Source organism: Zootoca vivipara, chromosome 7 (genome assembly GCF_965207765.1).
Source record: "Zootoca vivipara chromosome 7, rZooViv2.hap1.1, whole genome shotgun sequence".
Taxonomy (NCBI): domain Eukaryota; kingdom Metazoa; phylum Chordata; class Lepidosauria; order Squamata; family Lacertidae; genus Zootoca; species Zootoca vivipara.
The window spans coordinates 92,997,099-93,013,937 of NC_142590.1; the positions used below are offsets into that span (position 1 = coordinate 92,997,099).

The 16,839-nt window shown below is 54.1% G+C and overlaps 1 protein-coding gene across 5 annotated transcripts in view; it reads right to left on the minus strand.

Annotated features, from left to right (window-relative positions):
* NOL4L (nucleolar protein 4 like) overlaps positions 1-13,786 on the minus strand; it is a 125,921-nt gene extending 112,135 nt beyond the window's left edge. The window contains exon 1 of one of the 5 annotated variants that reach the window (XM_088674800.1): positions 13,039-13,786. In XM_088674800.1, the coding sequence (XP_088530926.1) occupies positions 13,039-13,395 (357 nt within the window). In that variant the 5' untranslated portion in view covers positions 13,396-13,786. The remainder of the gene's footprint in view (positions 1-13,038) is intronic. The other 4 variants (XM_088674801.1, XM_088674802.1, XM_035121751.3 and 1 more) reach the window with 4 other exon arrangements.
* Between the last annotated feature and the right edge of the window lie 3,053 nt (positions 13,787-16,839).

Sequence of the window (16,839 nt, forward strand, 5' to 3'; positions counted from 1 at the left end):
AGCTAGACAAAGGAAGCAGCGAGGAGGCAGGCTTGGTTTTAGGGCAGAATCCAATCCCCGCGGCTCTTTGCTGCGGTTTGCATAGCGGTGGTCCAATCTGGGGCAGGTGGGCCTGGCGGAGAAGATGGAGCAAGCTTGTTTTCTGCTGCTCCAGAGGGCAGGACCCAAACAGCTGGGTTCAAATGGCAGGAAAGGAGATTCTGACTAAACGTCAGGAAGAACTTTCACTGAAACTGAAGCCCCCTCGAAAGGCGAGGGACCCTCCTTCGTCGGAGGTTTCTGAACAGAGGTTGTGCGTCCGTTCTGTCGGGGTTCTCTAGCTGTGACTCCTCCATCGCAGGGGATCGATTTATTTAATTCAATTTATTGATTAAATAGTAATTAATTAATTAATTGCCCCCCTTGGTTTGAAAACCACAGGGTGGCTCGCAACAAGATTCCTCCGCCACCTTAGAACAAGGAAGCTGGTGCCAACCCCAAAACCACAAGCGCCTGCTGGATCAGGCCAGCGGCCCATCGAGTCCAGCATCCTGTTCTCACAGTGGCCGACCAGAAAGTCCAATGGGAGCCCCCATGCAGGAGCTGAGTGAAGCAATAGCAGCAGCTGCAGCAATTCTCCTCCCTTCTGACTCCCAGCAACTGGCATTGAGAGAAACACTGCCTGCCACCATGAAAGCAGAAGACAGTAGCAACTGCTAGCCTTAGCCCCCCAAGTCCTCTTTTAAAGCCACCCCAGACATTTTGCTACCCGAAGCAACTGGCAGAGCCACTTCTTTTTTCAAGCAGAAGGAAAAAGGAGAGGGGAAGGACAAGACACTGGGGCGGAGTCTCCTCCTGATCTATGATCTCTCTGCTGCTCCCGGATTCACGCAGAGACCTGAGCTGTGCTCCGGCTGAAACCATCATTAGGATGTCGAGACAGAAGTCTATTGTGCATCAGCCTCTAGAATCTGGTATGCGCTGCTTTCCTAGTCAACACACATCAAAAAGAGTCACAACAGACAGCAAGCGCAAGGATAGTGTGGGGAACAGAGCCTTTTCCTACAAAGGATGACTTCACAACTGGCCCTCCTAGCTCTTTTATTTCGGTGGGGAGAAAGATGATGACAGGTTTTAATAAACCCTGATGGGTGGGAGGAAACAAACAGAAAAGAGATTTCACTTTACAGATGCAAAGACCTGGGCACATCAGCTCAAGTGAGAGGCAGGTTCTTTACGGCAACAGCCAGGAAGCACATCTTCAAACGTGGTCTGGGTCTTCCTTCTCCCCAACCAAGTACGCCTCCAGAAGTTTTGGACTACAAATGCTGATGATGGGAGCTGTGGTCCAAAACATCTGGAAGGGCAACTGGTTGGGGAGAAGGCTGGTGCAAATCATTTAGTTGCATTTGGAGTTTTTATTATGCATTTTGTGTTTTTTATCTTGTACTTCTATGTTGCAAACCGCCCTGAGGTCTATGGATGAAGGGCGGCACAGTATACAAATTTAATGGAATAATTTATGTTTGCTTTATTTTTTATTATGGTTTTATGTTTATCAATCTCAAATGGCTTGGTGACTTTTAGGTTTATACAACTAATCCAGAATGCAGCAGCTCGACTGGTGTCTGGGAGCAGCCGCTAAGACCATAAAACACCAGTCCTGGCTCCCAGTACATTTCCGAGCACAATTCAAAGTGTTGGTGATGACCTTTAAAGCCCTAAATGGCCTTGGCCCAGTATACCTGAAGGAGCGTCTCCACCCCCCTTGTTCAGCCTGGACACTGAGGCTGTCCATCACAAAGGTCTTTTCTGGCAGTTTCCTCACTGTGTGAGAAGTGAGGTTACAAGGAACCAGGCAGAGGGCCTTCTCGGTAGTGGCACCCTCCCTGTGGAATGCCCTCCCATAAGATGTCAAGGAGATAAACAACTACACGTCTTTTAGAAAACACCTGAAGGCAGCCCTGCATTGGGGAGTTTTTAATGTTTGACATTTTACTGTGTTTTTAATATATGCTGTAGCCACCCAGAGTGGCTGGGGAAACTCAGCCAGATGAGTGAAGTATAAATAGGAAAAGCAGTAATAACTGGGCTTGCTGTTGTGGTGTAACGATTGGAGTGTTGGATTGTGTGACCTGGGAGACCAGGGTTCAAATCGCCGCTCGGCCAAGAAACTCACTGGGTGACCTTCGACCAGTCACCGTCTTTCAGTCTAACCTACGTTATAGAATTTGGAAACACGCACTCAGAGTGAATGCCTATTAAGGAAAGATTCAGTAAGGAGGCGGGGAAAGCACAAGAGCTAGAAACTCGTCACCTAATGTTCTTTCGCTCGGACCAGGAACAATGGATGTTTCCACCTTTGTGTGAACCTCCTACTGGTGCAGATTTGGACTGGCGGTTAAGTTTGACCATGCACGAGGAATCCTTATGTTCAGATAATCAGTGAAAGGGCATTTCATATCCTTAACACCAGCCACCTCCCCGCAACAACCCAGCACTTTCACCGGGGGCAAGACTTTGGTCATCTTTCGCAATATGGAGAGCCCAAAATTTGGCGTCCCCAAATGGATCTTTTCCATTTTGCGCCCCAGTTCCGGCACTACTTGCACTCTGCTCGCACTCAAGAAGTAAGAACATAAGAACAGCCCGGCTGGATCAGGCCAATGGCCCATCAATGGACACCCTGGGAAACCTGCAAACAGGATCTGAGCACAAGAGCAACTTTCCCCTTCTTGTGGTTTCCAGGAGGTGGTGCTCAGAAGCAATGCTGCAGAGCATAGCCATCCCAGCTAGTAGCCACCCATAACCCTCTCCTCCATGAACATGTCCAATTCCCTTTTAAAGCCATCCGTTTTGGTGACCATCGCTGCCTCCTGTGGGAGGGAGTTCCATAGTTTAACCTGTCCTGAATCTTCCAACATTCAGCTTTCCTGGATGTCCACAAGTTCTCATGCTATCCCCACGTCATGCATAATTTCACAGACTTCTGTCGTGTCAGCTCTTATGAGGAAAGGCCATTTTGTATCCTTAATTCCACCCACCCTGCCAGTGTGGCTTCTAACCAAGCTAATTTCAAAAATAGCACAGCGAAGATCTCTCTCTATCTCTCTCCCGCACATGTGGGAGCTCGCCTTCCACGCAGGGCATTTGTCTCAAGGGAAGGATGGGGCAGACGCAGGAACCACGAGAGAAGGCTGAAGAAACACTCGACAGAATTCTGAAATGCTCAAACCTCGCCTGGGCTGTTTCACTCCAGCAGAGTGGACCGGATCGCGTCTGCGTAGACACGACTTCCAGTGCCGCAAAAGCGAGTCCCTGCTCCGTGCTGCGTCAGTTAAGCGCAGTGCGCGGAGACTCGCCGAGCGAGCGGTTCGGTTCGGGGGCGGCTCGTGGGCCAATTAAACGACCCCTGTGGGCTGCTTGTGGCCCATGGGCCGCAGGTTGCCGACCCTGATCTAGGCAATGCTTGCAGGAACCTTGTAAGGTAAGCCAAAGTTTATCACCTCCACTTTGCAGACGGGAACCAAATGATGCCCAGAGTTATTCCGACTGGGATGGCTCAGCCAGTACAGCATGAGACTCTTTATCCCTTGGGTTCAAGCCCCAAAATGGGCAAAAGATCCCTGCATTGCAGGGGGCTGGATTAGATGATCCTTGGGGTCCCTCTTCCAACTCTATGAAAGGCGAGATCCATTTCTCGCCCCTTACACCAGGGAAGACTTCACCGACCCTGTGCCTTCCAGACACTTTGAGCCATTTGCTATTTATTTTATTTCCTGCATTCTGTTTAAATCTCCCCGACAAAGGAGCTTGGAAGGGCAAGCAAGGGATAATTTAAATTAAAATTGGAATTGAAAACTTCTCAAATGATTCCAGTGCAGATGCAGTCCTGGAAATACCTCAACTTTAACAGCTTGCTGAAAGAGGAAAGTCTTCCGCCGCAGAGACGGAGCCTTTCTAATATTCAAGAGGAGGGGATTCCCAAAAGTAGGGGCCACCACTCTAAAGACCCCGTACTTGTAGAAGGATTCTCCTGACAAACCTGGTATTTGCATAACGCCCTCTCCCACAGACTGCAGTGATCAGCTGGGTATATAAGGTGTGAGGTGATATTGCAGATGAGACTACATCTCCCATCAGCCACAGCCAGCAGAAATACATACAAATGTAAGAAAACCCTGCTGGATCTAATGCCCTTTTAAAGCCATCTAGATGGTGGCCATCACTGCCTCCTGTGGGTGGGAGTTCCACAGTTTAACAAAGCACTGCATGGAAGACTTTCTTTTCTCTTTCTTTTATCTGTCCCCAGTCTTCCAACATTCAAAGGTGTCTCTCAGTTCAGCCTTCCTGCAACCTGGTACCCTCCTGAGTTTTGGCCTCCCAGTTCTTATCAGTCCTAGCCAGTGTGGCCATTGAGCAACCTAGAGAGCACTTGGTTGGGAAAGGCTGCCCCATGAGGACTAGGAACTTGATTTCTCTCAAAACAAGCAAAGTTCTTAGGACGCCAAATCCTACAGGACAACTACAAGAGCGCAGAAGACAGAGAGTCAGTCTAGGGAGGTCACAAGATGAAAAGAAATCTTAGTCAATTAATATTATCTTAACAAATTGAATTGATTGGATCTGCATCTATTTGCATATGAATAAAACGCTGGCTCTGAAAGGAACAAGCATTCTTTCTCTTGTTCCTTAGCAGATACATGCACATATCACGGGAGGAATTGTTGCTCAATGGAGAACATCTGCTTGGCATGCAGAAGGTCTAGGGTTCAACCCTGTCACCCTCCATCTGTGCTGGCTGGAGCTGCTGGCAGTTGTAGTGCAAAATCTGGAGGGCACCAGGTTGGCGAAAGCTGGGTGAGATGGACATCTCTCAGGCAACTTGCAAGGCTTCGTAACAGAAAAGGTATTCTCCTGGGTGAGAGAACCAGGGTGGTTGCCGCCCATGGATTTCAAGTACTTGCATTGTAAGCAATTATAATTGCTTCTAAGAAGCCTGTTGATTGCTCCATTGATTTTTGGAGCAATTAATCCAGGAAATCCGTCTTTGCCAACCTGGTGTTGCCTCCAGGTGTTCTGAAGTGTCCCATCTGTCCAGATAGCACAGCCATTTGTGACCTCATTGCAGAAATTGCAGGGGGTTGGACTAGAGGACCCTTGGGGGGCCCCTTCGAACTCCACGATTCCATGAAAAGGGTAATAGAGACAGTTGTGGTGCTTTTTGATGGGGGCGGGGAGGGCAGTGCAAGCAGAGGCATGGCTTCAGAAAACAGCAGCACAGCCACAAGACTCAAAATAACATCCACAGGGGTCCTCTTCCACCACCACCCCGAACCCCAATCTGCGCTTTGCATTAATGTGGACCGGAATATCATATTCCACCCCAGTAGATCCTTGTCAATGGGCTGGATTTGTGCTTGGGGCCTTCAGCTGCTAATCCTGTTGCTGAAAAGAGGCGTACAGCTTTCCCTTATCTTTTTTTAAAGTCCAGTTTGGAGAGGATCCCACCTTGCACCCCACCCTCAACGAACACCCCGCTGCAAAGCAACTGCTGACTAGGGTTCAGCATGGCAACAGGAGCCTGAGAACCTACAAGGCATGGTAGACTGCCTCTGGCACTGGAGGCTCTCTAAGGATGCAACCTGAGCCTAAGAACCTGCAAAGGGAGGTAGACTGCCTCTGGCACCGGAGGTTCCACCAGGACACCATATGACCCTGCTGGACCAGGTCACTACCCTGCCCTCCTGGCACCCTACCAGGTGCCTATCATGGGAAAGCAGCAAGCAGCACTTAAGCCCCGAGAAGAACAAAAGGAGGGCCTCCAAGATTTTGCCAGATAAGCCTGCCTCTGTGCCCGGAGGCATAGACTATGCGTAATTTAGGGATTCTTGCAGCTCTCCACTGACTTATAGTCTCCCCTTCTCCAGCCCCCCCACCCCAAATGGATCTTTAGAATCACCAAATCGTAGAGCTGGAAGGGACCCCGAGGGTCATCTAGTCCAACCCCCTGCAATGCAGGAATCTCAACTAAAACACCCGTGGCAGGTGACCATACGTCAGCTGTCACTGAACACAAGAAGAGCCCACTGGATCAGGCCAGTGGCCCATCCTGCCCAGCATCCCTGCTCTCGCAGAGTCCAACCTGCGAGCCTATTGTGGGAAACTCCCAAGCAAGATTCGAATACAAGAACCCTTTCTCCCTCCCTCCCTCCCTCTTCTTTCCAGCTGCTGGCATGCAGAAGCATTGCGGCCTCCCTCTGTGGCGAGAGGGCATAGCCACCCTGGCGAGTATCCATCAACAGGGCTGAGCCTCCGGGGCGTCCACAGAGAGCTCTGGAAGCAGGAAAACCAGAGCCAGGAAACAAACGACAGGAACTCTCAAGCCCTGAAGTCCAAGAAGCCCATCGTAAATCAAGGCCCATCTCGCAGCGCAGTTTTGACTCACCCCGAGAGTCTGCGCCGCAGCCGGACAGAGATGCGAATCTCTCCTGCTAGGCTGGCCTGTGTTCTGTAAGCATGACAAGCTGAAGACGAGACCCGACTGGCTGAAATACAGCATTGATCCAGCCAGACCACACAAAAAAACCTAGGTGTGGTGCAGTGTCAGACCACGACCCAGGAGAGCAGGGTTCAAGCTCACCGGGTGACCTCAGCTGCTGGTCACCGCCTCCGAGCCTAGCCTACCTCGCAGGGTTGTTGTGGGGATTAAATGAGAACCACATCCACTGCCTGGAAGAAAAAGGCGCTAGATAGATGCAATAAATCAGGCATAGGCAAACTCCGCCCCCCCCCAGATGTTTGGGACTACAATTCCCATCATCCCCAGCTAACAGGACCAGTGGTCAGGGATGATGGGAACTGTAGTCCCAAACATTTGGAGGGCCGGAGTTTGCCTATGCCTGCAATAAATCATAGACTCAAAGAACTCTAAAGTGGGCAGGCACCCCAAGGGTCATGTAGTCCAACCCCCCTGCAATGCAGGAATCCCAACGGAAGCGTAAATGGAAGGACAGGAGGCCGAAAGGGAAGGCGGCCTTTTGCCACACACCCAAAGCCAAGCCCTGGCTGGGAGGTGCTGGTGTATTTGCAGGACGGCCCAGAGGCTTCCCTTGCACCTCTCTGCACCAGTTACCAAGCACACACCCTCCCTGGGGGCTGGGGGGGGGAGAGAGAGAAGCATCCAGCAGGCCAGGCCAGGCCTTTGTCTGGTGCTCTCACACGAGAGAGAAAGACCTTCGCCTGGAAAACCGACATGAAGGGAGTTCCAGTGCCAGACGCAGGCCTGGCCGCCTGTCCCACCCCGGCTCTCCAAAAGCACGGCACCATCTGCTCCCTCCATCCCTCTGCCAGGAGAAAGAGAGAGACGGGGAGGGGGGGAGAGGAACAGCGGGCAGCCAGCAGCAGCAGCGTCCCAATCCACCTGAAGCCGATTAGGTCTGGGCTTGGGGAGGAGGGCGAGGGGAAAGTTGGGCCCAGCGAGCAGGAGCCGGAGACCCAGCCGAGAGCAAGGCTTGGCAGGAACCGAAGACGCACAGACACTCTCTCTGCCCGCAAGCAAGGCCAGAGCTGTCATGAGGAGGCGAGATCTTATCCCTGCCTCCAGGATCCCTTGCACATTCTTCCGCTCCTCTGCTATCTCTTTGGACTTCAGATTTTCCCCCCGAAAACCTGCAGACACTGAGCAGGACCTCGCAGAGGGTCCCTTCCCTGCTCAGAGGACCCGCCTGGATTCCTAACCCCTTTGTCTGCAAAACCCAAGGACGTTTTAGGGCAGGGATCAGCAAACTTTTTCAGCAGGGGGCCAGTCCACTGTCCCTCAGACCTTGTGGGGGGCCGGACTACAGGTATATTTTGAAAAAAATATATGAATGAATTCCTTTGCCCCACAAATAACCCAGAGATGCATTTTAAATAAAATGACACATTCTACTCATGTAAAAACACCAGGCAGGCCCCACAAATAACCCAGAGATGCATTTTAAATAAAAGAACACATTCTACTCATGTAAAAACATGCTGATTCCCAGACCGTCACGCGGGCCGGATTGAAAAGGCGATTGGGCCGCATCCGGCCCCCGGGCCTTAGGGGCCTTAGTTTGGGGACCCCTGTTTTAGGGAGTAGAGTGCCTCCCCTCCAAACACACACACAACCTGCAGTGGGACTGTGCCACCCCACTTCCAGAAAGCCCCAGGGGGTGGGAAGGAGAGGAGAGAGGAACTGGCTGCGAAGCATTTGCGCTACTAATTGGCAGAGCTAATTGCCCCAGTTAGCAGCATCTCGGCAGCAGTTTTTTGCCCTGGCTAGCTGGTGGCCTCCTCTCCTCTCTAATCCCCTCCGCCCCTCACTCCCCGCCCCCCCCCAAAAAAGCAAAAGGCAAATGCAAACGCTGGATGGAGCAACAGGTCACAGAGCGGGGCGCCCCACAGCAACCACCCGGCAAGGTCACTGCACATTTTTGGCAAGAGGAGGATGGGACAGGATGTAAGGAGGCTCTGCTGACCGAGGAATGCCGCCGCCGCCGCCCCCCTCCCCAGCCAGGGAGAAAGAGGCAGACGTCTTAGTCAGAAGCCACCCCCGCCAAAGCCTATGAAGAGAAGCACAATATGGAATATACTGCTGCAAAGGAAAGGTGTTTTGCCTGCTTGCATTCCCCCCAGTTCCAGGCCCAGGTGGAAAAGCAGAGGCAAGCAGCATTGCAAAAACAGCAGCACCCACAAGACATGGGGAGGGTGGCCCTTTGGGGGGGGGGGAGGAAGGAAGGAATAGTAATGAAATTACGTAAGATCATAAGAAGGCCATGCAATATCAGGCCAAAGAGGTCCTCTCTAGCCCAGCCTCCTGTTCCCACCATGGCCAACCAGACAATCCACAAGCAGGATCCGAGCACAAAAGCAACTCTCCCCCCCCCCTGCAGTTTCCACCAACTGGTATTGATAGAAGCATTGCTGCCTCCAGCTGTGGAGGGCAGGGCAGAGCCATCCTGGCCTTCAATGGCCCTCTGCTCCATGCATTTCTCTAATGTTGGCCTTGTCAATCTACCTCCTCCTCTCAATACACCTAGGCGCCCAGGGTGGTATCATAAAGGATAAACGCGCTTCCTCCCAGGACTGTCTCATGCAGGTCCCACGAAGTCCACACAGGGAAATGGCCATAGGGTTGGGAGGGCAGAAAACAGCCCCTAGAAGAAGACTTTGTGCTTTGGGGGACGGGGGGACGGGTTGCAGAGGTGGGAGGCAGGCGTTGGGGGGGGGCATTAAAAGCTGGAGTTGGAGGGGGGCAGATTCAGCCCTTAGGGTATAATCCACTTCTGGAATAAATAGTGACTACACCAAGAACCCTACTTTTCTTCTCTTTCGGGGTTGTGCAGGAGAATGCAGGAACTATGCATTCCCCTAGTGTTTAAGAGGGAGGAACGGTGTTAAAAAACTCAGATATAGAAGCTCATCGCCAAACGGCACCTTTAAACCCAGGCTACGGTGACCACAACTGACTGTCTAGGCACCATTTCCCCCCCTTGCAAAGAACATCTTCTATTATTATTATTATTATTATTATTATTATTATTATTATTATTATGCACTTCAGCTCTACACCACTTTATAGCTTAAAGAATCAAAATCTCAAAGCAGTTCACAACACATTAGCACATAAAATAAAACAATCCAGAATAAAATAAATCCAAGCTTCAAGGAAAGTATTTCAGATCCTTCTCTAAGTGTCATTTTGCTTTCCCCATATTTATTTATTTATTTACCTACTTAATTCATAGAGCTGCCCTATAGCAGAAGTACTCTAGGAAGTCAGTGGGGTGTAGTGTGAGACCTGTGGGCACAGAGTAGTATACAAATTTAATAAAATAAAATAATAGTGGTTCAAGTGTTGAACTAGGACCTGGGAGATCAGAGTTCAAATCCCCATTTAAGTTATGAAGCTCACGAGGTGACCTTGGGTCGTAGCCTCTTAACCTACCTTGCAAGGTTGTTGTAGGGATTAACTGAGGAGCGGGGGTGAACCATGTACTTCTTGGAGAAAAAGGTGGACTATAATTGCAATACATAAGCTCTTCTGCTCACCTGCAGAAAGCTGTAGAGCCCAGCCAAATGGAGAGTTCAATTGCCAACCTGGCATCCAGAGACTTCCCCATGGTCACAACTGGACCCGTGCCACTTGCCAGACGTGCCTGGCTAATTTCTAACACTGGGGAGGAAGATGGGTGTGTGTGTGCTCCTTGACTTCCCCTACTCATGCACTGGTATGTCCCAGGACAGTCCCATCAGGCCAGCTACCTAGGCAAGAGATGGCACCTCCTTTGCACATGCAAACTATTTTATAATTGCATGCAAAAAAAAAATAGTTACAGGTCCACTGACTAGGGTAAAGGCTAAGCCAAAAGCAAGCGAAAAACAAACACGCACAAATATTGGGAGAGGGGACGTTGGGAGCCATGTGGCCAGCAGAAAAACTGGTCAGGTGGGTTTGAGACAGATGGCAGGGGGGGCTGGAGCCGTTTTGGGCTCCCTTCGTCCCTCGCAGCCATCCGTTCCTTTGCCTGCAAGTGCTGCAATCTCTGGGAATTGAACTGGGGCTCCTTGGGTCCCTCCTCTGAACCTCAGAGGCCAAGATGCGGCTTGTTGATTTGGAGAAGCCTCGGGGTGTGCAGTGGGTCCCGCAGGAAAGAGAAGGAAATGTTGGGCCCAGAGGCTCACCACACACACACACACACACACACACACACACAGAGGATTTCCCTGGCTTCTGCTTGTCACTGTGCAAGGCAGACTCTGGGGGCCTCAGGGTGTCCCAAATCACACAGCGACTGGTTAAGGGTGAGAGAGAGAGAGAGAGAGAACGCACATGCGTGTGCAACACAACACAAAAGCTCTGGGGAAGCAGCCAGCCCAGGCCCCGTGGGGCCCCCAAACAAGCACATCATTTGAGAAAAGCAGGATGGATGCGCAAACCAGGAAAGAGAAGAAACAAGCAGGCGGGATGGGATTCTGGTACTTTCAGTAGGTGTTTGCAACACTAGAGTCAGCGTCCCTCTCCAAATATAGCTCCGACACTAAAATCCGCCACCCCACCCCCCAAAATTGCTCTTTGAGTAAAGGGGGGCAAGGGGAAAGAGAATGACCCTCCTCCCCCCCCCCCATAGCCAGGGAGGCCAGATGGGAGGCAAGCCGTGCCCCATTTCACACAGATGGGCTGCCCTCGTGGCATCCTCCCCCTAGCCTGGAAAAGAAAAACCCCTCCTGTGCCCTCCTGATGGCAGCAGCAAGCCTGTGAGGAGCGCTGGAGAAGGAAGGAGGGGGAAATATTAAATAAATAAGTAATCCCTCCTCCTCCTCTGCTAGACACTTTTCTTCCCCGTGGAGAATATTCTCCCTGCCAACCCTTGAGCTCAGCAGCAGCAGCAGCAGAGCTAAGCTGGTGCCTCCTTGCTTGGGGAGGGGAGAGGGGGGGGGACAGGCGCGCACACACAAGTGCACTTTTCCAGCAAGGCCACCTCCGAGCAATTGTCTGCCAGGCGCCCAATCTCCTGGGCAGATGGTGCAAGGGACGGGCTGGCTCGCTGGGGCGGGGTGGGGGGGGGAGAGAGACGCGAGCTGGAGAGAGAGAGAGAGAGAGAGAGCCCCCCCTCTATTTCCCAGCGTGCCCAAGCCCACCCTGGCACAGCCAGCTGAGCAGAGGGAGGATGGATGGATGGTTGCGGACGGGCCGGGGGCGGCCCAGGGAGGGGACGGGCGCCAATGTCCAAATGCACGAGGCGGCTCCTGGCTGCCCCGCCCCGCCCCGCCCGCCCACCCTACCCGCTACAGCCGGCGGAAAGTTTAAATTGGGGGGGGTGCTTTTTTTGGGGGGGGTGGAGAAAGCGCCCCGGCCTTTGCCAAGGAAACAATGCGGGCTCTGGGCCGGCTCGGCTGGCTGCGCCTTCCCGGGCCAGCAGCCTGCTGGGACGGAGGCGAGGCCGAGGGGGTGTGCGGAGGCCGGGCCGGCCCAGAGGGCGAGCGGGCGGCGCAGCGTCCTCGGCCGGCCGGACAGGGGCTGGAACAATGAGGGCGCCTCGGCGGGCGGGACAGGCGGAAAGCAGCGGAGACCCTCGAGCGCAGCCGCAACCTGCCCGGCGCTGCCCTGGCGGCCCCCTCCCCTCGGGGGCAAAGGGGGAGGGCAGGGGGAAGACTATCCCCTCTCCTCCTCCTCCTCCTCCCCAGGACAAGGCAGTCGAGGGGGAGCAGGTGGAGGGGCGCCCGGCCAGGAGGGGCCAGCGGGGAAGGGGCTGGGTGGGGGTCCCTTCTCCATCGTGCTTCCCCGCCCGCGCGCGCGCCTGCCCAGAGGAGGGGGCGATTTGGCCCCAAATCCGTTGGCACGAGGAAGGCGGTGGAGGGCGGGGGGTGGAAGCTGCAGCTGGCTGGGCCGGGAGGGGCGCGGGGAGAGAGGCTGCCCCGCGCAGAGGCGACCCCGCTCCCCGCCCCGCTCCGGCGCCTGCTGAGCTCGAGGAAGTGGGACATTTGGAGGAGGAGGGGGCGGGCTGGAAGGAGGAGGCAGGGCACCTCCCCCTCCCCAGCGTCTCCGCTCTCTCCCCCCCAAAAAAAATGACCTCCCGGGGCGGGGAGGGAGAGAGGGGGGAGGTCTTGGCAGCAGGGGACTGTCCCGACCCCTCCGAGGAGAGCGCTGGCGACGCGAGAGCAGAGCCATGCCGCCGCCGCCCCCACTTTGCTCCCACCCCCAAATGACCTCCTGCTGTGCCAAGGGAGAGGGGAAGGCAGCGGGAGGGGGCGCGGCTGGAGGCGCGGGCATCTGTCTGGCTCCGGCGCGCCCTCCTGGCCATGCGGCACGGGACAGGGTGCGACGGGACGGGACGGGACGGGACAGGGCAGGGGGGTGCCGGGATAGGCTGGGCCGGGGAATCCACACACCCTCTTTCCCACGCACACACCCACATACCCTCCGGGGCGTTGCGGTGCCGGACCCCCCCCCCACACACCAATCGCACCCACCCGGGAAAACACAGACACAGCACATGGACGGACGCACAGACAGGCTTAGGGCGCACTAACCGTTCCCGTCTTCACCGGCACATAGACCACCACTTGACCCATCTTCGCCGCCGCGGCCGGCGGCTCCCGAGCGCCGTTTCCCAGGCGGAAGCCCTTGGAGCGCACCCAGAACTGGAACTTGCCTTTCTCTCCGCCGCCGCCGCCGGCTCCGCCGCCCGCGCCGGCTCCCCCCTGCAGCACCTCGGCGATGCGCTGGTACTTGCTCCGGGTCACCGTCTTGGTCTTGGCCGAGTCGCCGTAGGTGCGCAGGCACCAGTCCCGGAACTGCCGGCCCAGCTCGCTGTCCCCGGGGCGGCTGCCGCCGCTGGCCGACCGCCGCAGGAGCGGCGGCGGCGGCGGCTGGGTCGGCTTCGGCATCGCGGGCGGGCTGGTGGTGGTGGCGGCGGCGGAGCAGCCCCTGTCCCGGGCGGAGAGCGCGAGCGAGCGCCGAGTGCGGCGCCCTGCCTGGCGTGGCGTGGCCAAGGCGAGCGCGGAAGGAGGAGCCCCGAAGGCGGGCAGGCGGGCGAGGCCGGCGACGCGGCGAGCAGGCAGGCGGGACGGAGGCGGTGGCCGGGACAGCGGCGCTCGGAAGGCACTGGCGGCTCGGGCGACAGCAGGCGCTCCTGTGGCGCGGGCACCAGCTCTCCTGGCAGGCGGCGTCGGTGTCGGCGGCTGGGGCTGGGTCTCGTCGCTCCTTCCTCCTTTGCCCCCGCCCGCTGGCTCCTCCGCCCCCTCGCCGCGGGATCCCACCTGTTAGAGCCGCCGCCTCGGCTCGTCCTCGCCCGGGGCGCCGCGCGCAACGACGGGCTGCCGCCGGCGCTTCTGCTGCTGGCCGGCGAGAGATGGGGCGGGGCGCGCCAGCGGGCGGGCGGACCAAGGACGGGATGCGGCGCTGGGGCAAGGACGGCGCGGCTGCCCGGCGACGAGGTGGCCGGGGAAGGAGGCAGGCAGGCAGGCGGTCGGGCAGGGAGGGAGGGAGGGGCGCCCCGGGGGCAGCGAGGCGGCCACAGGGGGCGCTCCGACCCTGCCGAGCGAGGAGGAGGGCGCCCGGGAGAAAGCCGGACACGCTGCCAAGCGGGCCCGCCCGGGCGCGCAGCTCGGCGGGGAGGCGGACCCGGACGACGCGGGAGAGGCCGGGAGACGCCCCGGGGACGCTGCTGAATCGGAGGCAGGTGCTCCTCTTTCCCGGCAGAGCTTAGAAACCTACAACAGCTTCGCGCTGACCTCATTTGCGACCGGCGGAATGCTGAGGAAGCAGCCGGTGCCGACGAGCATGTGCAGAATGCCCTTGCTACTGACTAGCGGGCCGGGGGCGTGGCTTCGCCCCAGCACGTGTGAAATGAGAAAAGAGGGGTGTCTGAGCATGTGCAGAGTATTCCTGGGGGGGGGAGAGTGAAAGTGTTAGGGGCCCGCTTCTAAATGCGTGACGGATTAAAAGACACAGTGCCCTTGAATTTGGGCAAAACGCCACTCAACATTGATTTTGGGATTGTGCATACAGTACTTTAGTTGCGGTGCGATCCTATGCATAATTACTAGGGAGGAAGCCCCGTTGAAAACCGTGTGATTTTTTTCATCATCACCTTGTCAGTGGCTCTCCGATTTGATTTATTGAATTTCCACCCCACTTTTCATTCAAATGAATCTCAAAGCGGCTTACAAACAATAAATAGCAACAACATAACAGAACATGCATGGTATTTTGATTCTAAATACAGCATAAATAATATAAAGTAACTAACAAATCAATAAAACAATTACAATATATAAAAAACCATTAACAAAACAGCAATAAAAAATAAGCTAAACGTCACAATTACAGCAAAACTCACATGATTAACAAATCAATGCAGCATTTATAATCTATAAAACAACATTAATAACGTTAACAAAATCATACCTCGGTTTAAGTACGCTTCGGTTTGAGTACTTTCAGTTTAAGTACTCTGCGGACCCGTCTGGAACGGATTAATCCACTTTCCATTAGTTTCAATGGGAAAGTTCACTTCAGGTTATGTACGCTTCAGGTTAAGTACGAACTTCCAGAACCAATTACACTCATGCTTCGGGTTAAGTACGCTTCAGGTTGAGTATTCTGTGGCCCCATCTAGAACGGATTAATCCACTTTCCATTACTTTCAGTGGGAAAGTTCACTTCAGGTTAAGTACGCTTCAGGTTAAATACAGACTTCTGGAACCAATTGTGTACTTAAACCGAGGTACCACTGTACTTAAAAATAGTTACTTAAAAGTATAAAGCTAAGTGTTGTTAAGTTCATACACACACTCTGTGCATGTGCAGAGTACATTTTCCTCACTAGTGGAATTGGAGGATTGGGGGACCAGGGCAAGGACATAAAGGGTTGTGAGATCCTTCACTGCTCACTTCTATTATAATTATTATTGTTATTAATGAATTAAATATGTCTAACCCAGGTGGCGCTGTGGTTAAACCACTGAGCCTAGGGCTTGCTGATCAGAAGGTCGGCGGTTCGAATCCCTGTGACGAGGTGAGCTCCCGTTGCTTGGTCCCAGCTCCTGCCAACCTAGCAGTTCGAAAGAACGTCAAAATGCAAGTACTGTAGATAAATAGGAACCGCTACAGCGGGAAGGTAAACAGCGTTTCCATGTGCTGCTCTGGTTGCCAGAAGCGGCTTTGTCATGCTGGTCACATGACCTGGAAGCTATACGCCGGCTCCCTCGGCCAATAATGCGAGATGAGCGCGCAACCCCAGAGTCGGTCACGACTGGACCTAATGGTCAGGGGTCCCTTTACCTTTACCTTTACTAACACCCTATACCTGCAGATCTCAGGGCAGTTCTCAATGCATCTGGACCCACAGCTGTGACCCACTGGAGGAGCTACGGCTTTCTCTCTGCACCCCGTCCCTTCCTCCCAAATAATAATGGCCACTGCTAAATGGTTTAGTAAACTAGCCAAAGGCCTTTCCTCCACCCACCTCTTCTCCATTTAACTTCCCTTTCAAAGCAGACAGACAGACACATCACCGTCCTGTGGCCAGCCCTGGAGTAGGAAATTCCACCAGCCTCTGAGAGAGTATTCAGGGCAAATGATGGCGATATGGACTGCCCTTCCAAAAGCATCACTCCCTATGCTCTACGATTCCCATCCAGCGGGTGTAGGTTTCCCCACTTCTCCCACACCTCCCTTTCAACTTTCTCTGGGTGTAACGGGCTCATTCCAAAGTTTGCAATCCTATACATACTCCTTTGAAAACAATAGGGAAGACATGTACAGGATTGCACTGTTCAAGTGCAAATTCCCCCCCCCAGGTCTGAAGCTACTCTAGAAATTTAAAGAGGACCCCCACCCCCCTCTTAAAACCAGTCTTCATAAAATTAGTTTCATTTCCCCTTAAAAATCCAACAGATGTGTTCTTATCAGGGGCAAACTCTGTCGTAAGCAGCAGGGAATGTGGAGCATTGCAAATGGCAATACCTGAGTTGGACCTTTCCAGTTTGTTGTTGTTGTTGTTTAGTCGTTTCCGACTCTTCGTGACCCCATGGACCAGAGCACGCCAGGCACTCCTGTCTTCCACTGCCTCCCGCAGTTTGGTCAAACTCATGTTCATAGCTTCGAGAACACTGTCCAACCATCTCGTCCTCTGTCGTCCCCTTCTCTTTGCCAGGAGGTGATGGGACCAGTGGCCATGATCTTAGTTTTTTTGATGTTGAGCTTCAGACCATATTTTGCGCTCTCCTCTTTCACCCTCATTAAAAGCTTCTTTAATTTCTCCTAGAAGGGGAAGAAATTAAAAGCTTCTTTAATTTCTCCTAGAAGGGGAAGAAATGGAGGCAGTG